Source organism: Lepidothrix coronata, unplaced genomic scaffold (assembly GCF_001604755.1).
Source record: "Lepidothrix coronata isolate B3197 unplaced genomic scaffold, Lepidothrix_coronata-1.0 Scaffold14, whole genome shotgun sequence".
In the NCBI taxonomy this organism is placed as follows: Eukaryota; Metazoa; Chordata; class Aves; order Passeriformes; family Pipridae; genus Lepidothrix; species Lepidothrix coronata.
In genome coordinates, this window is record NW_016690194.1 from 567,790 (window position 1) to 591,341 (window position 23,552).

General features: G+C 34.1%; 1 protein-coding gene across 26 annotated transcripts in view; it reads left to right on the forward strand.

Moving 5' to 3' along the window:
* The window catches only part of CNTLN (centlein), a 272,029-nt gene that overhangs the window by 224,893 nt on the left and 23,584 nt on the right, over window positions 1-23,552 (forward strand). For all 26 annotated transcript variants that reach the window (XR_001873367.1, XR_001873366.1, XR_001873371.1 and 23 more), the window contains 5 exons: window positions 6,658-6,822; window positions 10,198-10,295; window positions 11,952-12,078; window positions 13,705-13,842; window positions 14,209-14,394. Coding sequence is in view for 19 of the 26 variants with exons in the window: in XM_017806135.1 (XP_017661624.1) it covers window positions 6,658-6,822; window positions 10,198-10,295; window positions 11,952-12,078; window positions 13,705-13,842; window positions 14,209-14,394 (714 nt within the window). In the remaining 7 variants the exon portion in view is untranslated. The remainder of the gene's footprint in view (window positions 1-6,657; window positions 6,823-10,197; window positions 10,296-11,951; window positions 12,079-13,704; window positions 13,843-14,208; window positions 14,395-23,552) is intronic.

Sequence of the window (23,552 nt, forward strand, 5' to 3'; positions counted from 1 at the left end):
GGCAAGCACTATCCCTGACCCTAGATGAAAAATTCAAATTTCTAGCTTTTTGAGTTTGCCCCAACTCTTGTGTTTGATGAAAATCTGATAAATACTGGGTAGTCCTGAAGAAGATTGTGCAGTAAAATCTGGTCCTAACTACAAAAGATCACATGGATTCCATGTCTTGTATTGAAAATTCCCTAGTAAGCACAAAGCCATGGAAATCTTGAGGTAAATTTTTGCATCAGCTGGAAGTCTTTGCTTGTATATAGCAATAGGTAATGTGCACAGGCACGTGAGGTATTGGAATACCCAACTTAACTAGTATTTATTTAAATAGCAATGGTGGGTACATGAAAACATTGGGTTTGGACTTCAGCCATATCTTCACAACTGGCTTGCTATAATGTTGAGATATTTTCAGATGGGGCAAAGTGTTGTGAAACGTCTCTGGTTATATTGTCATTTTTAATTTATTTATAGTAAAACATTTTCATGTACTGTGTTGGGCCTGGTAGATATTAATGCTTCAAATAATCTAAACTAAATATGTAACATATAGTACAATATAGTGTAATACTGAATATTTTTGTTTTTAAGAAATAATAATTTTTAAAGTTCTATAATTTTTATCTGGAAATGTTAAGGCCTTGGAGGCAATGTACTGCACATCTGTATATTCTGGCAGTTTGCATCTCCATATTGGAAACTCTGTCACTACAAAAATTAAATTACATAGTTGTGATCATATAATTGATCATAATGAAACGACTTATGTAAGTAATGTTAAATAAATAGTTAATAGTCTTTATATTCCTTTGAAATTTGCAAGGAGAGATGGAGTGCTGCATCTGCTTTAGTATGTGTGATATATAGTGTTAATATATACAGAAATTAGGCATGGGATACAGCAATGTTTACTTGTACAGAGATATGACACGAAATGAAAGTGATAGAAAATGAAGACTAAAATAGAATGCTGAAGGTTAGAACCTTTACCTTTGAATTGGTGTAATCATTGTACAGATGACATGTTTCAGAAGCATTTTCATAATCTTAAAAACTGTTACTTATATTATTATTAAGTTTTTTCTTATTTTCTGTAATTTATTTGAAAGATCACTGGTTGCACAATGCACGGTTCTGTACTGAGACTTGTCTGTTGTTTAGAGGAGCAGATGATTTCTTGGAGAATTGGGCCCCGAATATATTACTCCAATTCCTTCATACATGAGTGTTGTGTATTTCTCTAGAGTAGATTTATGTATTCTGGTCTTTATCTTTGTGATGATGATGATCATATGTATATATATATATATATATACAAAAAAAATTAAAAAGAGAAAGACAAAAGTACCTATCTGGACTGATTTTATGGATTTTCTTTTTTTATTATTTCATAAATTACCATAGCCAGATGTTGCAATGCTAGGCTTTTATACATTGTAGAATAAATTTAGCTGTAAGTTAACTATAAAATAGCTGAATTAAAATGACAAGTAAAGCTCTTGTTTCTGAAGTGCTATACAGTAAATAACCATTTATAAATGATTGATCAGTACTAGCACATGGTTAAGAAGACACTCAGAGTCTTTGACAGGAGTTTTTGTTAGTGATTGTAACTGTTTTCCCAATAATAGCTGAATTTATAATTTGTATGTGTGAAAGGGCAATTCTGTATATAACAGCAATGTAAACATTGCTTTTATAAAGCAGATGAACTGCAATTCTGTTACCATTATCAATAGGACAAATGTTTTTCTTTAGTAAAATACTCTTATCTACAGGCTGATGTCTGTATTTCTCTTCTGGGAACTAATTTAAACACTTCATGAGAGATTGACATTTTCAGTGCGTTACACATCCTTAAAAGCTGCTTTGTTCATTGCAAACCATATTTAGTATGACCTCATAATAATGTAGCACACCTCAAGTGTCATGCCTGTCTTTACTATGCACTTTGGAGCTGTGTTCATCTATATCAGACAACTGCACTTCAAGGAAAGGTTTTTTTTTTTTCCTTGATAGGCTATTAGCAATAATTAGGAAGATTCACTTCAGTAAGATGTCAACACCAGATTGTTTAAAAAAGTTGAATGTCAGTGGCTTTTAAAGCGAGTTCTTTTCCCTGACACATAGGTATGGCATGTGAAACATGAAATGTTAATTTAACTTTTCTGCTTATTATTCATGCACAATATTATTTTGTCATTCAGATAGTACACTGACTGAGTGCAAAGGGTGTTAAAATAGTGCTGCTAGAATAAAAAGAGGATTAATCTACCATTGGCCAATTAGCCAAAGGGTACTTAATGGTCTCTAAAGGCTACTGAAGTCTAACAACTAGCTAAAGCACTGGCAAAAAGTCCTCTATATTACCTTCATTTATTTGACATTTTGTGACATAGTCGGCTGCTGATAACTGTGTTTTGCTGAAAAAAAATTACAACTAAGTGGTTTGGTAGATTTTACTAAAATTTCAGGAGAGTAGATGACAAACATGTTCCACATTTTAGAAGTTTGTCTTCCTTGGGGGTTGTATTTGTTTCAGTTTAGGGTTAGGATATTAAATCACCAAAGACTTCTGTTTGATATTTTGTCTTCATGTCTAGAATACTAAGTAATCAACCACTTACAGCACTTGCATGAGAAGATTGAGGATTTGGACTTATTTGCCTTTTCTCTATATGATCACATTAAGTATGCAGCACAGTTAGCTTTTTAGTCTGGTATATATCTTTTCATATTTTCAGCTACATACCATCTTTATTAATTTTAGCTTTTTTTTTTTCGTCAGGCAGAGGAAAGTTTTGATTCAAGAGAACAAAAAAAGACCAAGTTTAATGGGGTTGACATAATAAATTTGTCTTGGATATTGTGAATATGTTTACCGTTATGTTATAGTAACATTTGAGTGAGTAAAGTCATAAATACCTAACTCTGTGCCTCCAAGTATGATTTGAAAAGTTCTTACTTGTTTTATGTGTACAACAAGTACTTCTTATTTTGTTGTTTTTCACAATCAAGCTAAAACTGTGAGAAAACAGAGTTCTCTGTAAACCTTTCACAGAAAGTGTTAAATCTTAATAGAACCCGGTATAGAATCTATGCATATAGCAAATGTATTTTATTGCCTACTGTAGCAAGAAGTCTTAGAGAAAAGGAGTGTGTTAACCTCAGTTTTCTTAACAGTTCTTGCAATATTTTCTTGTGCCAGGATTTTAGGATGGGAAGCTTCATAGCAAATAGGATTTTTACACATCTGAGTATATTAGCTATATTTGGATTACAAAATTGGTAGTGAAGCAAGTTTATGTCATTGCTTAAAAAGGTTTTCAAGAATACCTGATTTACATCCTGTTTTATAATTTTGCTTAGAAATGTTTTCTATATGATATATTTTGCAAATATAAATGCATGGGATTGTGTTACAACAGTGGCAGTGCAGTCAGCCCCTACTAACAGAAATGTTATTTTCATACATGCCAGTTGCAGTAGGAGGGTGACTGCTGTAAACTGAGTTCAAAGGCCCTCACAGGGTGGTTGTGATGCCAAGGGGCAATAGGCCATTCCAGGAACTTCCTATGTTAATCCATTTGGCCTTCCACATAGCTGTCTTTCTGAGAGAGCATTTATGGTGAAAAGCCTTGCTGAGTCAGTGGAAGTGTTACACTGAGTACGCAGAAACTGAGATTTCATCACTTATTCCTTTGTGAACAGCAGAACAGAGTGTCATGGGTATACCAGGAGCAAGGAGATTAAGATAGATGGATGTTAAAATATTGAACCTATAAACATCTGTTAAGCCAAAATACTCTGGAGGAGGTGCAGCAGACAAAGGCCTCTACACTGTAGAGGAACAGCAGTAGCCTGCCTTTATCAACATCTGGTCTAGCTGGTGTTTAAGATTCTGCCTTTCGTCCGGGTGACCTCTTCCCCTGGAGTAAATTCTTTTTACTCTGTCACTCAGGATTTGCATGCATGGTAGCACACACACAAAACTTCCACTGTGTCTAAAAAAGAAAAAATAACAAAAGGCTTGACCTAAAATGTAGCAAGTGGTGAGGAACAGCAGGGTAATGAACTTGCTTCTTAAGTAAGTAAATGCAAGGAATATCTTTTAGGCATAAATATTTTCCTAGGGCATGGGGGCTGTTTTTCATGTTGCACATAGATTGATATAGGATTTTCACATAGCCGTTCAATGTATTGTGAATAGAAGAGTAATGGAATAGAATTAGCAGTGCTGTAGCATATTTACATTGTCAACAGATGTATTGAGACAACCTCTTTGATATCTCTGATTGCAATTGCATGTTTGCCTGCTTTTGCAAGCTGAGGGTGTTTGCCTTGTACATGTGTTACTTTCACTTCATCCCTGTCATTCTGGTACTGTTCCTGAATTTATGTAGATTCTTATTTTAAATTCTTTTTTTCTACATCTGTAAATAAATTCTACAACCAGCTGTCCTCTTTAGCACTCATCCCATGAAGACCTTATCTTTTTTCAATATATTTGCTATAATTTTTGAGAATGTGGCCAGTGCAATCAGGACATTTTAGAACTGATGCATATTGGCAGCAGCAGTAGCCTAAGAAACTTCTGAGAGTCACAAGCTCTCTTGGGCAGATATGGGGGCATTTCTAGTTTTAAACAGAGATATTGATCTAGCTATATTTTTTTCTTCTTGCTTTTCTTTTTATGAATAATTTATTATAGAGACACTGAATCATGAAATTCTGCATGTAGAAATATTGGTTATACTTGACAAATTAACATAATCCTTATATTTTTCTATACTATGTCTTTCTGTACTACTACTGGCTGTGCTTATTGAAGTAGCTTTCATTTTGTCTTTTAATCTGAGAATGTATTAATTATGGGAATAGTATATCGTATTGAGGAATAGTCAATTCAGAAATACATTGACACTATCTATTTCTTTTTCAATAATGACAGCAGACACAGAAGGGAATGGCAAGATTAACCCCTTTACTAAGAGCAATGCTTACCTCAGATACATATGTAAAATGCCCAGTGACTTTAATAAGTTTGCTTAATGAATGCGGAAAAAATACTGTTAAGAGTTTTAACTTTAAATACAGAATGCAGTTTCTCATACCCATGGTATTTTTTTTAAGCTAATGCAAAATCTACAAGCATTCTCTTGTCATTCTTAATAGGAATAAATATGACTATAAGTAATTTTTCTTTTATTTGGATATATGTGATCTTCAGGTTATCAGGGAGTTATCAGGTTATTCAGCATTATCAGGGAGTGTTGCATATATAAATACATATACATGACAAGTTTTTTTCTAATACTGTTAAACAGTATAAGATCTAATTTTTTAGTTAAATAGTAAGCTACTTGGAAAGAGAATACTATTTTTAACTTTCTTTCAACCTTTTTTTTTTTTGTACCAGCATATAATCAAACACACATTTAGTCATTTCAGGCTGTCATATCTTCTCTGATTTCTGATCAGAATTCTTCACAACAGAAGGGTTTTCATTTTGTACAATTGTTCCTTGTGTTAAATTACTGTATTACAGTCTTCCTTGGAATAATAAGATAGTACTGTAGTTACCCTTTTAAGGAGCAGAGAGTTCTTGGGCCACTGTTGGCTTCCCGCTGAACAGTTTTGTGAAAGCTAACCACTAGCATGGAGATTATTTCAGTTCCCTTTTTGCAGAACAACATTCGACATTATTTAAATTAAACAATTACTTAAAACATTAGCTCTATAAGGGGTTCCATGAAATATATTGGTACAAAGATTGAATAAATCTTGTTGGTTGTCGATCAAGTTCAACAAGACTGAGAGTTTGTTTTCATGATATTTATTTGAACTAAATCCCTAACAAGGCTTGTCTGCTAATTGGACTTAGCATTTATGTTGCTAAATGAGAAGCATTTTGGCTGCAGTATAGGGTGGTAAGACCTACCCAGTGGAATAAACAACTAACATCTGTTATCCTGTCCTGCTCCAGCTTGTCTTTTAGCACTTAAGTACTTCAGCCCTAGAGTCAAGGTTATGGAGTATGTGGTTCTCTGGCTATGGTGCATGTATGTGAAAGGGATGAAATAACACACGAGTAAAGACCAGCCAACCAGAAGATATTTAGTGCAGCTGGTACACATTGCTTTAACCTCTACAAGCCCTACAAATATCAAAACAAAAGCCAAGAGAAGGGTGTATATTTTATAGCAGTTGTCAACACAGCAATTCAGGTGAGCTTACAGTGGTCACCATTAAAATGGATTTGACATTTAACCACTTTTAATATGCACTGGTGTCTGAGACAACTTGGTATTTCTTCATGTTCTGTGTAGAAATAATTGCTGAATGCCAGAGAGCTTCTAGGTAAACAGGTTTCACCAGTAACCACTGTTACACGTTTTTTTAATGATGATTTTTGCTTGTCATGGTAAAGCCAGTAAATACATTCGGTCAAAATTGAATTATTTTGCCTTTTAAAAAACTTCTTTTTCCTGCTGAGTTTGATCTTTGCCTGTACTAGAGAATTCAACCAACAATTATGCAATATAATTACAGACAATATATACTGTTTCATTCCTCTTGAATTTTGGACTGGAGAAGCATCTCATATGATCAAGCAGAAATATTTTAAGGATGAAACTGTGATTGTTTTTTCTGTTTGTAAAACAGATGTTGACCTCCAACCTGGCCAAGTGGCAACAGGAGAAGGAAGATTTACAAGGAAAATTAAAGTTGAGAGAACACCTGTCTCAAACTGCTGGCAAGAGTAAAGCCACACCAGCTCCTTCAAAGAACATTGATTTAGAGATGAAACAGCTGCAGTGCAAACTAAAGGTGACAGAACATATTATCTAGCACTGAGGATAATTTATATGAACAGTAGTTCATAACTGGGTCAAGCAGACATACTTATACTCACATGTGCCTATCATTTATATATCTTAGCCAATGATTAGCAACTGAGGTATTAGACTGCCTTTGATGGTAAGTAGAAATGTACTCATAAGCAGGAGAACTAAAAGTTACAATTAAAATAATTTTTGCAGATCAAATAGGCAAGACAGGGCATCTTGCTGGGTTTTCACACAATAATTAAATACATCTGGTTGTAAGGTGCTGTGGAATTAGTTCAGTGAGTATTGTGTTGATTCCTTTCTTCCTTTAACAAAGAGAAAAGCAATAGCTATCTGTGAAAGGGGAGCAAAGAATTTGATCTGATGGGGCAGCTTATGTTACAGTGTTATGCTACCTATATGTCACTGTTGGTTTTGTCTTCAAAGAAACACTTATTGTTTTAAATTTGTATTTTTGTAGATTATCTGGTAGGAAAATACTAATTTATTCATTATATAAGTGTTCAGTCTCTTGTGATTCTGTTACATGTGAATGGTGTAGATACTGGACTGTGTTTTTCTGAAAGCTTTCTCAGCAGGTGGCCTGGCTCAAACATATTAATTCTTTTCCTCTTCTCACTGGAGGAAATATATGTGCAACAGAACGTCCTAAAGTTGTTTTTTCCTATCATTTTCTGTTAAATAGTAGAGGAAAGAGAAAAGGTCAAAATAGTACAGTTTCTTGCTGCTAGAATAAAGGGCAGGGTAGCAAGACATCTGCCAAGGGATCAGGTAGAAGAAAAGGCCATGTTATATGGGCAACATCGCTGGCCCTAAATACTGGATTAGCTGTGCTAGTGCACAAATGTTGGTAATGCTCAGACCTCTAAGCTCTTGATGGCAATCATGGTATTACAGATCTTGGCTATACCACTCTGGATGCATAACATCTGAATTCAAGGATTAGTAAAGGTAGGTCACATTGATAAAGACATGAGGCCAGCAGGGAGTAGCCATGCAAAGGCACATAAATTCACCTACTTTAATTATGAGAAAGAGATCTTGAAACCATACACACTGACTTCTTGACTATTGTTTTTACATTTAGGATTGACTAATCTGCTTCTTTTGCTGGTGAGTGGTAATTTCTGTTAATTAGGGCTATACCTTTCAGATGAGTATCTTCATTATCCAGAAACTTAATAGTCAATTGCTCTATGCAAGTAAGAAAAATAAAAAAAGGGGGATTTATTTTTTTAACAGTTTGAGAGTAACACCCATGCTAGAAGCCTACTTTATTTGTCTGCTACATTTGAACAGCAAAATAAATAGCTGAAAAATACAAGGCTTTTTCGTTTCTGTAGGAAAGGAAACGTTTAGCAAGCATCAATAAATCTGATGTCAAAATACTAGCATGACTTTTAATTCCTTTTTCAAAATATATTACACTCATACATTCACTTAAGAGTTGAACTTGGTGATCCCTGTGGGTCCTTTCCAACTCAGACTATTCTGTGATTCTATGATTTTTGATGAAACAATATGCCATATATGCAAAATGGTATTTAGGGTGAAAATAGTCTGTGACCCCCAAATGCTGAGTAATAGAGTAAATTCGCTGCTTTCTGAATTGGATGAGAGTTTTGACTGTAAGGGCCTCAAGAGCTGCTTAAATCAAGTATCTAAAATTCCTAACTTTATCTAAGGCTAATTTAAGCTCTACAAGTCATTTTTTAGAGAAGAATTTGGCAAAAGTTGTTTGTCTGGAATAAAACTATTGTTCCAGACTATCTATCTTACTTAAAAAGGAGATACAAAGTTATTCTCTGAAATATCTGAATGTGTAAGCAGCAAAAGCTTTCCTTATAGCTCAAAATATCAAAGTACCTGGTTTTGTTGTTTAGTTTTTTTTCCTCAGAGCTATCTTTGCAGTGTTTATGTTGTATGTAATGGCTCCTGGTATCTTTGCCAATAGAAATAAATGTTTTAAGTGTGGGTGGTGAGTTTGAAAGCGAAATACCACAATCATATGTCTCTGCCTTTGAGCATGTGCAGAGGCCCACCCAAGTGTTCAAGTTCACATCTTGTGTGTAACTGTGTAACAGGGTGCTGTGCTCTACATTAATGAAGCTCAACCTCCACAAGCAGGTCTCAGGAAATTCGGGAATATTCTGCTAGCATACGTCATTTTAACAATTATCTGGTTATACCTCACATTATAATAATACTAAATAGACTAGACAAGTTATTAAGAACAATATTTTACATCTAACAATGCACACAAGAATATATACTCCCCTTGAGAGGCACAGAGTTATGTACAATACTCCCATTAATGTTAATAGGCATTACCAGTCTGCACTGAGCAGAGAAATTCTACCGAAGTATCTTTGTTTACAGCATCTGATCTGTTTGCTTGTTGTTTATACATAGTGAATAAAAAGCTGTTGTACAGCTTCTGAACCTGTATGCGTAGATGCACACATATATGTTGTGCTTATGCTTAACATGTGTGTATCTTTCAGCAACACCTTTTGGAGTTCTGAAATCTCTCTATGCGATGTGTTTGATGTGCCATTTTCAGCAACGGCATTCAATGCAAATACTCAGATTGCTAAGATGGCCACTTAGTTAAATTTCATATTTTTATATCTGTACACTGATTCTTTTATTCTGTATTTACATCTTGGGTAGATGACATGTGTGTTTGCATGGAGCAATTGAGGCACTTTTTTTCTTACTACTATATGCAATGAGGAATGGCCAACAACTGTATAATTCTCCTTCACTGGAATTACATATGCCTGAATATTAGGATCATACCTGCTTGTTACTGAAATGTAGAATTTGTGTTAGTACAGGCAAATGGAAATGTCTCTGTCTTGTGCTTTGAATTTCAAGTGACAAAAAAACAACCACTCTTGTAGATTGTCTTGTATTTGTAAAAGCACAGGAAAGGAATTATTGGACATTCTTGCTATGTAGATGTAGGCCCCTTGTGCTGTAGAACTATACCATTCAAAGATGTAGTTCAAATAAAGATCCAGTTTTCTTTTCTGTTACCTTTTCATCTATGTCATCCAAGAGAAAATACAGTCGTTATAGGTGCACTGGGCTTGCAGGTACCCTGGGGAACATACATTAATCATACATGATTAGAACAATGGAAAAGTACTCAATTTTTATCATATTTTCCAAGGAATGTGCTTCTACTTAAGTGTTTCTAGAAAGTAAGAATGTTCCTTTTGCACCAGTTAATTTCTAAGAACTTTCATAAAATACATGAAAGTTTACTCGGCTCATTATTTCCAAATTTCCTGTTGACTGCGATCATATTCAGTCTACTTTATTTATATTTTTATATTTTTCAATACAGAATTCGAATAATGAAATCACTAAGCAATCGACCACCATTAAGTCCCTAAAAAACGAAGTTCAGGAAAAAGAAGAACGGATTCGGGAACTACAAGCAAAGTATGGTCACTTTTCTATCCATTGTGTTTGGTGCCACCCAGTGACAGCTGTAAAATTGCTACAATGTTTAGCATTCTTAGATTTCTAGGAGACTGTTGTATTCTTTTTATTGCAGTCTTGCAGACTGGTACAGGGGTTTTTTTAGAAACTGCAGCAGTACATGCTAGAGTTGTAAACTGATAAGAGACTAACTAACTACAATATCTGTATTGCGGTAAGAATAACTTAAATCAAAACTAAGGCTCTAGAGTAGACTTTTTATCCTTGATGTAAGTCAAAATGAATTCCTCAGCACTGTTAAACACAGTCTTTCAAATTCAGTAATTCTTTGCCTAGGGGCTAAGAGACATGTCAAGGTTCAGATGCTTAAATAAGATTAAATAGCTACTCTTATCTTCATTAAAAAAGTTCAAAAAGACAGTTGTATTTGTTTCTATTTGAAATGATTAAGGTTTACTACTCATTTTTAAAATCACAAATTGTCAAGTATGCAACTGAGATTTTTATTCTACCTACCTTAACTGATATAAATCTTTTATTCAATGATATTACTATAAAAAGTATAAAAAAGCTATTTATGTATCTGTGAATTTTTTGTCTGTCCAGAATTTAACTCCTCTAACAATTCTAATTTTTTTAATTGTAGAAAGAATGCAGTTTACTTCTCTGAAATTAGTTCATGTGAAAAATAGACAGTGCTTAAAGTGGTTATATTGTGTACATTGTTTATTTTCTGTTTCAAAATGAAAATGAATTTTTCCACCGTAAGATTTTAAATTCAAAATACTTATTGGATGTCATGGTTTCTTGAAAAGACAGATACTGTTTTTTCGTAAGCTGTAATATATAGTCACCAAAATAACATTATTAGTATTAGAGTGAAACAGATTGAAGAAAATTTTAGGTGCACTATTTTCCTGGGTGTTTTTTTAACATGGTATTGACATTGTATTAACTATGTTGTATTCCTGAACGTATTGCCGTCAATCCTTTTGCTTTCATTAGAAAAAAATCCAGATGTCTAAAGATATTCAGGTATTGATTATATTTATATTTACAATATTAATTTGTATCATGATCATGGAAGTACTGTATAAGGCATTCTCATTGAACTGATTAGTTTGTGGTACGTGAGACTTTCTTTTTTATTTATCAGAGAATTTTCTGACAAATGCTGATGTTATTTCTAGGTTTTGCATTTTATCTCATCTGACATATAGGGATAGAGATTTTTCATCTATTTCTGTATATTAGTTGGATTAAAGGAGAGTTCCCCATTTCACTTTCTTTTGAAAATAATTTTATACAAAATAGTGTCTGAATGATTGCTTGAGACATCAAAGGAATTTAATTATTAAGTTTTGCATGCTCAGCAGGTTTCTTTTGTCTTTTTTAATAATAGTTTAAGAATTACTGTGATTTCAGTTCAGCAAGCAAAAAGCAAATCACAAATATATTGCATATTTAGAAATAGGTCTGTTTAATAAGAGTTTGAAACTGGGTTTAGTAGTTGAGAATGGGGGAAATTGCAAGAATTGCATCAGCTATTGTTTGAAAAAGTATTTTAAAGCTACAGGAATAATAGTTTGTCTGCTGCATTAATTGCATATTAAGAAAATTTTCTGAGTGTCATGAGTCTGACTTCTTTCCTTGTAGAATTTCTCGATTGGAGAGGGACTTTACTGTGAAAAGACATTTGATAGAAGACCTAAAGTCTCATCTGAAAGCAAGTCAAGAAAATGAGAAAACCTCAAATGAAACATTGGAAAGTCTTGAGAGAAAGGTATTTCTTTCTTGCAGTTCCTAGTTTTAGGAAAAACGGAAGCTAGTGGATTTACAGAAGTTATTTCAACACACTATACATATTAAATCAATATATTGCTTTAAGCAAACAAGATATAGTTCATTAAAGTGTGTAATTCCCTCCACTATGATTTGTATGAAATCAGTATATGGTGATAGCTTGAATGAATCCAGCATAATTTAATGTATCTTCATTAGAGGTGTAATTAAATATTAAAGTATTCAGAACACACAGTTGCAAGAATATGCTGTAAGTAGTGGGATTTAGTTTTATGCACTGTAAGTTTATAAAATATAGGAGACCTGAAACAAGGGTGATTTTACATGACATATGCTAATGAAGTTCATGCATCTCTCCTGGCTATAGTAGTTAAATGCTTTAATATGTTAATCTGTTTTCTACTGCAGTGTTATGAATGATTCACAGTTCTTAGCTTAATGTAATTGTATCTGTGTAGGTAATGCTTGACTTCTATAGCAAATTATTTTATCCTGCACAATTTTAGGGTGATTTCATTGAAGATAGGAGAACTTGTATATGCTTTGGCATATTTCTATGTTATCCAGCTGATATATTGGACTTCGGTCTTTAATGCCAGAAAAAGATTATAATGTTTGTTTGTCTGTGAGGTTATACCTCTTGCAATCCCAAAATAGAAATAAACAATTTACTAATTTGCTTGTGTTTGCCTAGAATGGGTGTGCTTACTGAATATCACAAACATTATCTCTACTTGCAGTCATATAGCACTTTCAGCTCTAAAGAGAGCTACTATCTTACCTTACATGCCAAAGATAAGGTGTTATTAGGAAAACCACAGCCAGAAAGTGACAGCATAAGTAAGCAGGGAAGCTAAAGTATGACATGAGAGAAATATGTGGTTTTGGTTTTAGGTAAAAGATTTGGAATGGAATGATGTGCTTTAATGCTCTCCTTTGAGTATTTTAAGCACTGCATTTCCAGAGAGTCAAATCCCATGCATTATTTTGATTATTCCGGGTGGAAAATCAGCTTGATAAATTTTACATTATCTTCAGCAAAAGATCAAAGAAATTCCCTGTTACTCGATATTGTCAGGAAAACTTTGTGATTAATACTATCAGGAGTGATGAATGATCTATTAATACTATCAGGAGCACTGGTCTTTTTCATTTTACCCCAAATCAGTGTTTGCATTAGATAATAATTATCTAGGAAGCTCTACAGACTATTAACATGTAGACAGTTGTTTTCTTGGTTGAATTATGTTTTTACCTCTAACAGAAGAAATGAGTAGCAGTTGTGGATGGCTCCCTTTTGCAAGCACTGTAACTCTAAAATATATATAAACAAACAGTTCTGCAGATATATATAGAATATATGTAAACAATAAGTTTTGACTTAATACAAGTCAAAACTCATGTTAAAAGGTTGTGTGCAAACTGGTCTCTACTGGATCAGCAGTAGAGATTTAATAAATACTGTAATTTCTGAAAAAAAGTATTTCAATAAAATTATATAGCAGAAGTATGTTAATGTAATATAGATAGGCTTAGTTTTGATTTTATTTTAATTTTTTAGTTATACATCTTGATAGTCAATGCTCTTGGCCTTTCATTATTTCAGGTAAAGGCACTGGCTGAAGACTGTTCAGGCAAAAAAACTTCCATTGACTCACTGAAACAAAGACTTAATGTAGCTACGAAAGAGAAGTCTCAGTATGAGCAGATGTATCACAAGGCTAAAGATGAGTTGGAGAAAAAGGTATAATTAGAGTTGTGATGGCTGCACTGTGGAACTTTTTCATACCTTTCTTTCAAATGAAAAGTTGCAAGGTCATCAGCTTAGACTTTTTAAATACAGAAAGGGAGAAAAGAGCAGAATAATAGTAATCTTTTTCTCTCTTCTGATTCAGTCGCATCTCTAAAATTTAGATACTGAAACATGGACATAATGACTGAAAATGAGATTACTTTTTGCCATTAAATTACATTTTATGTGTTGCAAGTGGAATATTCTGTGATGTTAATCATGATGTGGGAGGTTAGTTTGTTCATACATTTGTGATCTACCATAACTCCTTATCAGCTTTTATCATAGCATTGTTGTGTCTCTGCGGATGTATTTCAGGATCTCAAGCTTACCAAACTAGAGAGCAAAATCATTGAGACTGAATCTGCTATGACTGAACTTGAGACTGCTACATCTGATCAACTACATAGCTTGGCTAAACAGAGTGCAGAGGCTTTGGAAACAGTACAGAAGAAGTTGCTGCTCACAAGTGACAAAGTAGAAGAATTCAAGACATTTGTAAAGGTTTGAATTTTGATTTTCTTTGAGTGTTCACCTAAATGAAGGTAATTTTGATTGAAAGAAAAATGTAAAAGATTAAGCAAGAGCTGATCTTTGGTGCATTCCGTTTTCTGGAACAATCTTTGTAGTTCCTGCAGTGGTCTGGTGTCAGGTCTGAACTGGTCTAAATACGGAGAAAGAATCAAGGTCTCTCTCCCAGACTTACGAAGACTTCAGTAATTCTTATCTTTATATATATGGCTGCCATATACTTGTTCCCAAGAAAAAGTGCTTAGTTTTATATCGGACTACTCTGCAGCAAAAAAATTCCCAACACATTTAATATAATAATTCATATCTGTTGATCAGTGTGAAGTACATCATTTTCCATATGCACATACTTTTTATTTTAGAAATATTGAATAAGAAAACCTCTATATTGCAAAATTGAAAGCAGTTTTAGTAACAGTATATAGAATATTATTTCCTTATTTCGGCTAAATACTTAACAAACTGCTATAGCGCATCATGCAACAATACTGTCTTGGTGGTGTCAGACAGATCACTTCGTCATACTAAATCAGTGAAAAGTTTCACTGAATACACTAATATGTGTTTTATAATTTAATATTTGAAATGTAAATATTATTTATTTTTCTGAAATATTCACCACATAATTAAGAAATATGGAGCCTAATCAGTATGTGTCTGTCTTGAATACATAGCATCTGAGGGAATGGCATGAAGTTGTGTCAGGTGAGGTTTAGGTTAGATATAAGGAAAAAGGTTCTTCACCCAGAGGGTGGTTGAACACTGGAACAGGCTCCCCAGGGAAGTGGTCACCGCACCAAGCCTAACAGAGTTCAAGAAGTGTTTGGACAAAACTCTGAGGCATACTGTGATTCTTGGGACTGGCCCTGTGCAGGGCCAGGAGTTGGACTGGATGATCATTGTTGATCAATGCCAACTCAGGATATTTTATGATTCTATGATTTTATTAATTTAGCATATATCTACTATATACCTACTTTCAAACAAGACTATAACTTATTAAACCATGAAATAGATCCAGTTTTCTACTTTTCTTGGATCTCTGCAGAGGTGAGCATCTTTCAGATATGTTTGGGCAAGTGTGGTAGCATCCAAAGTAAAGAACAATGGTATTTTGATGCACTACATATAAAAAGAAGGCATATATAGTTATCTCTTCAAGAATAACTTTCAAGTGGTGATTGAAATTTAGTAACTTAAATACTTGTGCATTATATCTTCTTTCTGTTGTCATCTGATAAGGAGTCACTGTACATGGCAGTTCTCAGACCTTTCATGTTTGCCTGTTTTCCCAAGTTCGTAGAACATTAAAAAAAGGGAGAGTAAAAGGTATTCTGTTCTCAAAAGTAACTGTAATGAGCAAAATCACCCATTAGCAAGTATTATGATAACTTCATTCATTGTTGAATAAGATGACAGCTTCACTGTTAGTTGCCATGAATATTCATTAGCACTTACACAATTGTACTGCATGTGAAAAGAATGTTAATATGTAATTTCTCTCTAAATAATAATAATAATAATAGTATTTAGCTAATAAAGCTAAATACCTAGTTTCTTGCCCGGATAAAAAGAATATGCATGCATATTTCAAGTAAGATTTTTGCTGAGTACCGTTCCTCTGCAGAAAGATTTTTTTGAAAATTAAGATACTGTCTATAAGTCAAATGTTGATGAATAAGGAGTTCCGAAGTAGACTAATTTGTTTAGTTAGGTGCTAAAGTAAGATTCTATTCATGGTGTACCACTGTAAAAAAATATTGTTGAAAATCCTTGGCGATTCAGTGGAATTGCACAGTATATCAAGTAAATCCTGTTAAAATACCTCTTGTGTATCTGATGTTATAACCTGCGTGGCAAGATCCAGGTATTGTGATAATACTTACTGTGATAAGTAGCAGTACTCCTTCTTGCACCAGCTCTTCCTTTGAAGTCTGGTCTGTATCATTTCTACTCTCTTCTTCCAGGTAGCTGTCAGTTTTCCCCTGACCTTGGTTCTCCAGTTTCAGTAACTTGAGTAATATTTTCTGTATAGAGATAAGTTTAACCTTTATCTTACTTAAACAGGTTAAAATATTTGTCTTCTATTCTGATCGCTTCATAAACCTTACTTGTTTTCAGAGTGCAATTGTAATCTTCTCATTCATAAATTGAATGCAGTTGCTTTTTCTACTTATTCCATGTCTGTTGTGACATTACATAGTTCTTTTTTAACATAAAACAATTAAATTATTTCAGTTACTAATTAATGGTTACAGCTATTAATAAGACAACAGAGGAACTTCAGAGAAGAGAGTGTGACTCTTTTTGTTTATACCGGACAGTGTTACTGGCTTTTAGAGTTATTTATAACACAGAACCACAGGATCTTGAATCCATCTGGGACAAGATACTAAGTAAAAAAACCTGGGGGAGTGGTTTCTGGTACAAGTACAGTGTACATAACTGAATCACATTATGATGAGTTACTAATTGAGCCCATATTTGCAATATACAGTAAAAAGTTGCATTGCTGTGGGCACTCCAATTTAGGACACTTATGCAATGAAATAAAAGAGCTAAATTGTAGCATCTATTTAATAGTTTCCAAAAATCATGGAAGAAATAATTGCAAACAAAATTGCTGTATCCAATACGTTGTAAGTAATTATTTGACTTATTTTTGTGGGAGCATGGTATAGGGATCAGATGTTATGTCCTGAAGTGCTTTCAGTGGGAACTAACAGGGCATCTAAAATAGGTTGATTCAGAGCAGTTCATTTCTCCAAAGCTGTATGAGGAAGATATAGGCTAGTAGGAAATATGAATAGAAATTTTGGAGTGCAACAGTTTATTAAGTAACCAAAAAAACCACAGTTCCATAATTAGAGAGTAGCTCCTTATAAATATCTATTTCAGCTTAATAGGAAAGTTAACAAAATATTTAGAAATAAAAAGGCAATATAAAGGAATTGGAAATGATTTATAGATAATAACCTGAAAATATGAGCAATAATAGACTATAAAGGATGGAGAAGAGACTAAAGAAATCAAGAAGATATCTGTGGGTAGCAAGACAAGAACAATAATAAACGGGCAGTATTTAAAAATGTACTATTAATAAGGTAGCTATTACAGGGTGCATACAATCTCTATTAGATAAAAAAAATCTGTAACTGTATAAAGGTAGAGGTCTTGCATGAATATTTCTTTTCTGTGTCTGGAATGAAGTAGGCTAATGTTATATGAAGATATTACAATATCCCCAGTCTTTTAGTAGCCAAGGGAAGATTTTAAACATTTTATTAAAAAAAATAGTATTCTTGAATTGAGAATTTTTATAGCTAACAAGTTTGCTGGTTAATTCTCTTGCTGGTCCTCCTTTTGAATAAATATTCAAAGTTAGGGTATATATGTTACAACACTGCCTTGAATCTAAAAGAAGGATACTATTGAATCAATATTCAGAAAAGGCAGTATTTTAGGTTCATTAGCCTAACCTCATTTCTGGGTAAAATACTGAAAATCTGATATGAAATTCAATTATTAAAATATTAAAGCATAAGATTATGGTTATACTTCTTAGAATGCTTTTATGGAAACTAAATTTCATTGAATAAATCTGATTTATTTTCTGGAAGGTGGTAAAAGGCAGTTGATAAAGGTTACTATTAATTTTAGTATACTGTTTTTTAAGATGTCTGACCTACTATTAAGATGTTCAGATAAAAAATGTATGCTATGCAATGGCAATAATATGTTAAATGGATTAAAAATAGCCCATGCATTTGATCTGAAAAGTAAACCTTAAAATATAGGTGTCTTTAGAGTTTTGTAAAGATCACAGCTAATCTTGATTATTAAGTATTATCACAAAATTCAAATCCTGATAAAATTTGTCCATGGCATTTATGAAGACTGCAAAATAATAATGAAAGTAAGGCTGTAAGTATAATGTTAACTAGGGTCAGTGAAAAATTTTAATTACAGAAGAATGCAAACTACCTGTACAAGAGACCAGGTGGTTCTGACAATACTTCAGATACCTTTTTTAAGCTGCACATTTTTATCCCATCTACATTCCATCAGCACCATAAATTCTCTTTGAGTCATTCACTCAATTTCTATGGTCTATCATTGTTCAGGATTTTCTATAACATGTGTTGCACTATCAGATCACTATCAGGTGGATCTTGCCAGTTATGTACAGAACAGCAACTGGAGCAAAATGTTCTTTGTTGTGTTTGCTGTACCTCTGAGAACTCATGCAGAAAACAGCCATTGGATAAAGTTAAAAAACTACTATTAGAATGCTTCACTGGATGTCTATTGAAAATTTGGTACAGTGTGTTAGTTTGCTATGAAACTGTCCAAAATTCTGCATGAATTCTGTTTTCCTACATTAATGTAGTTTGGGTTTTTTTGCTTAGCTAGATTTTGACTGTATGTTTCTGTTAGAGACCTTGTAAGCTCAAGACTCAATAGCGTTGTCTGTCCCATTCAACTTGTACATGAGCAAAACTCGTTTTGAAAGGTTAATCTGCAGTGATGACACCACCTGAGTATGAGAATATCAGAGCTTTTCTGACCTTGAGGAAGATGTTTTGATTAGGCATCTATATTCAGCTCTGGCTGTAATAAATAGGTGATGGCAGCTGAATGCTTCGAAATTATCTAAGTGCATTTCTTACTTAGATAGTGCCTCTGTCATTTGGGACTTGTGTGCTTTCTACAGAGGATACTAACTGCAGCACAGTGCACATCTGGTATGTTCTGGCATTGTTCTTGATAGGTCTCCAGTACAACCATCTAATAGAAATTGACTGCCAAAATCAAGACCCACAGCAGTTTACTTGGCAAGCTTAATGGATCTACGTGGGGATCTAGCCCTCACCCTCTTAAGACATATGCCCTCATTTTGGCTACTGAGAGCAGGGCTTAAGCTAGGTGCATTTCCCCCTCTCTCTGTTGTTTGACATACAGCTGTGGGCAGCCACATGTGTCAAAGGACTTACTTCACCTCTGCTTGGCCAAGTAATGTTCTGACAGTTGTTTACCATTCAGTCAGTTTACCTTATATCCCAATATATGTCAGTCTCGCTTACCTTCCTGCAGTTTATCTTGAATACTGGCATCTGTTTTGGCACAACTATTTCTCACTGCTATCTTGGGCTGTAGGTAATAGGTAAGTTAACACTTCTGTTAAAAAGTTCCACCCCTGAATGAGCCTCATTGCTCATTTCTGCCTTAGGAAGCTTCCTCCCTACTCCATTTAGGAAATGTCATCATAGGTGTTATATGGGTCAGTTGTGAGCTAATTCATGAAAATTCAGTTAACCTTTTGAAAACCCAGAACACCAGCTTTTGTGTACCACAGAGAGTCAGAACAGGGACAGGCTTACAGGCTAGAGATGCTGGTACTGCCCTTACTGTCAGTGCTAATTGAAAATGTTACATGAAATTTCTTCCTGTTGCAAAGAATAAGTAATTCATGACTGGCCACTTTCACATTAAAAATTTCCTTTATTTGGCAAATTCCTGTTGTTTACCATCATTGTCTATTTCTCTTGAGTAGTTCTATGTTGGTGAAGGTAGAGCATTGCTAGGAAACATGTTCTTCTCAGAATGACCATATGCAGATGATGTCCTATTTGCTCTTTATCTAAAAAAAAAGAAAATTAAAAAATTATACATAATTGGTAGTTGGGTTGGGAGGCATGAATATTTGGGAAATATTCTGTTGGGTTTTGTCAGCTCCTTTATAACATGAGAGCAACAGAAGTGCACTGCTAGTGCCTGTACTGCCAGCCAGAGAGTCAGTTCTTTGGATAGATGGAAATCCTTGCAGGGGACTCTCAGAATTCTCCAGTTATGGTGGGCCAGTAAGAAATATTCTTCATAGAGCATTTCTGTTGCTGAATGTATTCTCAAACCATGACAGTACTACTGCTCCAGTTCCTTGCAGGCCCAGGATATGCAGAACATATTTTTTTATATGGCTACCCAGATCAGATGCACAATAACCATTTGTTTATTTATCTGAAAAAAAAAAACAACTGCATCATAGGTAGTTGTAAAATTTAGTAACTGGCAGTGTTGTTTGACCAAATAAAGGTTTCTTTAGTGAGTCACGGGGACATTTTACAAACAACAGCAGATAGTATCATATAAATCAGCACTGTCAGTTTTGATTTGGAAGTGGACACCTTTAATATGACTTCAAGTTGCTAGAAAATTTTCCCCACTGGGAACACTTGAAAGCCAAAAGATAAGTATATTTCATTTATTACACTCCAAACTGTCAACACTTTACCCAGAAAAGTATACCCAGAGTAATTATTTTGTATTGTGTGGAGTAGAAGATAAGTCTGCCAATCTGTGTTCAGTCAGAATCAAGATAATACTTGGTTTCAGGGATGTGTTCCAATATGATGAGAATCAGTAGTCTTATTTGCAGAATACACACCTTAAAAGGTGGTGTTCTATATGCAAAGCAAAATCTGTGTAACTGAGAAAATATCACCATTAAAAAAAAATCAGGCATTTATTGCTTCTTTTTTCACTATGTGTGCTACTTCAGGAAAAAGGGAGAAACACAGCTTTTATTATGAAATACCAACCTTTCTTGGTTCTGAGAAGAAATTGGTGATAAATTAAGCTAATCTCCATCAGGATTACTCTGCATCTGGGATTTAGGCAAATTGAATCAGAGGCCTGAATAGTGACAGTGAATATCTATTAGACTGTAAACAGAATAATAGGCCTTGTGAATTTTAATGAATGAAGTGAATGAATTCTTACAGTTTACAGAAGGCATATGGTTAGTGATGCATACAGTGTGCCAGGAACAAAATATAATGTAGATGTCTTAGTGGATAAAATCTTGATAAATAAAAAGGAAGAATAAAGAGAAAGGTTTTGAAAAGCTTTTTCTTACTCTACTTTTTCTTTGCTCCTTAGACTTAGAAGGATAGGACTTGACTTTGGTTTTTGACTATGATAGGTAAAGACCATAACAGATGTAGCTTAAAATATATTGAATGTTTTTATACCCTACTTTTTATATAACTCAAGGATTTAGTGATGTTGATTTAAATTATTCAATCTATGTAATGAAATTTTAAGGTATGTCAGGTTTTTGTAGTTGCGCATGTATGTCTCATGGAAAGTTTATGCATGTCTGACTTGCATAGGTGATTTTGTTCATATTAGTGCTATTTTCATTTTTCTTACAGTGCATGAGCACCATTCTCACAGACCATAACTCTGTAATGGTAGATAGTGTGTGAACAGATCCAACAAACTTGAGCTGAACAGGAAATGGTTTTAACCAACTTGCAAAAAAAATTCCTTTTCAGCCTCAAGGAAAAAATCCACCTAAGTTTAACAGAGAATGAGACAAGCAGGATCATCTGGGAGCTACCTGGAGACTCTGCACTGCACTTCTTGAAAGGGTCTAGATCCACCTGGGATTCCTTTAAATGGATTGGAGAGACTTCTTTTTAAAGCTCTGACTCAGCTCTCTGTTGGACATAGAAAGATGCGAGTTTTAGAGGTAGTAACCAGTTTGGTGTCTAAAAGACAGAAAACAATGTTGACTGGAAAAAGGGGTAACTGGAATACTTGAGGAATGGACATATGAGTACATGCTAAAGGCTCTGGGCTTGAAGTGGTTGGATAGCCTTTTGGCAAAATAACAGGAAAAGCAGCAAAACTTGGAAAGGAGGAGAAAGGTCTCCAGTAATTATGTACTTAAGTGTTCATGTAGATATAATTGTGTAATGTATGTTGACCAGATTGCTAAGAAAGAGAGCTGAAGGAGGGTGAACAGAAAGTACTCATATACAGAGTCATGTGAAGTCTCCACAGTAGTTCAGAAAGTTAGGACTTAAGGAGATTCCGCAAGGTAAATGCCAAGAGAGCTACAGAGAAGAGCTCTAGGAGGACAGAATCATAAAATTACAGTATTTTTAGAAAGCACAGTTGATAAGTTTTATCTTTTAACCATTTTTTTAAGAGTTTAATGCCAGAGCTGAGCTCTTAAATTAGGTTTCAGACACATTTGTTTCAGCAGTGCAGTGGTCTTACACAGAGCATCTGATTTATAGTTCTTATAGTTTTTTGTGTGTTTCTGCAGAAAGATTGCATAAATTAAGACACTGAACTGAGTGTCAGGAAATCACAGTGCTCTTCACATCTTGGTCACTGACCTGCTATGTGACCTTTGGAGTGTTGCTTCACCTCAGTATTTCTTGGTCTGCCCTAAATATCTTTTTTTGCTATGTCCAGTACAACTGTGCTGAATTTGAGAAACCAATATATTTTGACAGAAATATTCTGCCCGTCATCCCATGCTGATTATACGTATTTCAACTCATTCTCTGCTATAATGAAAACTATTATTTTTTTCCCTGTTATGGGTCACAAAACATGGTAATTGTGCTGAAAATTTAGCAACAGTACAATGAAAACTATGGAGTATTTACTGAAAGTTAAAAACCAGCATCAGTCTGAAAACATTTGGGTCTACAATTTAAGTTTTTAACAGTCTTAAAGCTTAGCGTACAGGAGAGATTAGATAACTCTAAAGCTGTAAAATTATATATGACCATATGTCCCTCATATATACTTACAGTACCCACTGTATGTTCTGTAAATGAGATATCTAGCAATAAGATGGACTTTGTTGTATCTAAAGATACTGCAAAGAACACTTGCAATTGGATATGTCTGTCTCGTATTGGCCTCATAAGGCACCAGCGTGCTTGTAACAAACGTGGATAGAGCCTTCCTAAATCTTCATTTGCGAAGCCTAACCATGATGACAAAGAACACTATGAGAAGAAACATATTTTTAAGACAAGATTTCAGGCATAAAATAAAGTGTGATGGCTAAACAGTTATCAAAAGAGGATTAGAAAAGAAAAAGAGAAAAAGCTGACCAGTAATACAAACCCCCTTAATTTTTATTTACAAAGTGAATTTTAAAATGAGTATGTATACTCTTAAGTATATATTGTATACTTTTCAACTGAAATATAAAATACATTGTAATTGGCCAGAGTAAGTCCACTGCTGTTGTTTAAATATGCTTTGTTTTGAAGACAATCTAAAATTAAAAACTGTTCATGACTAAAGTCACTTTTCTCTAT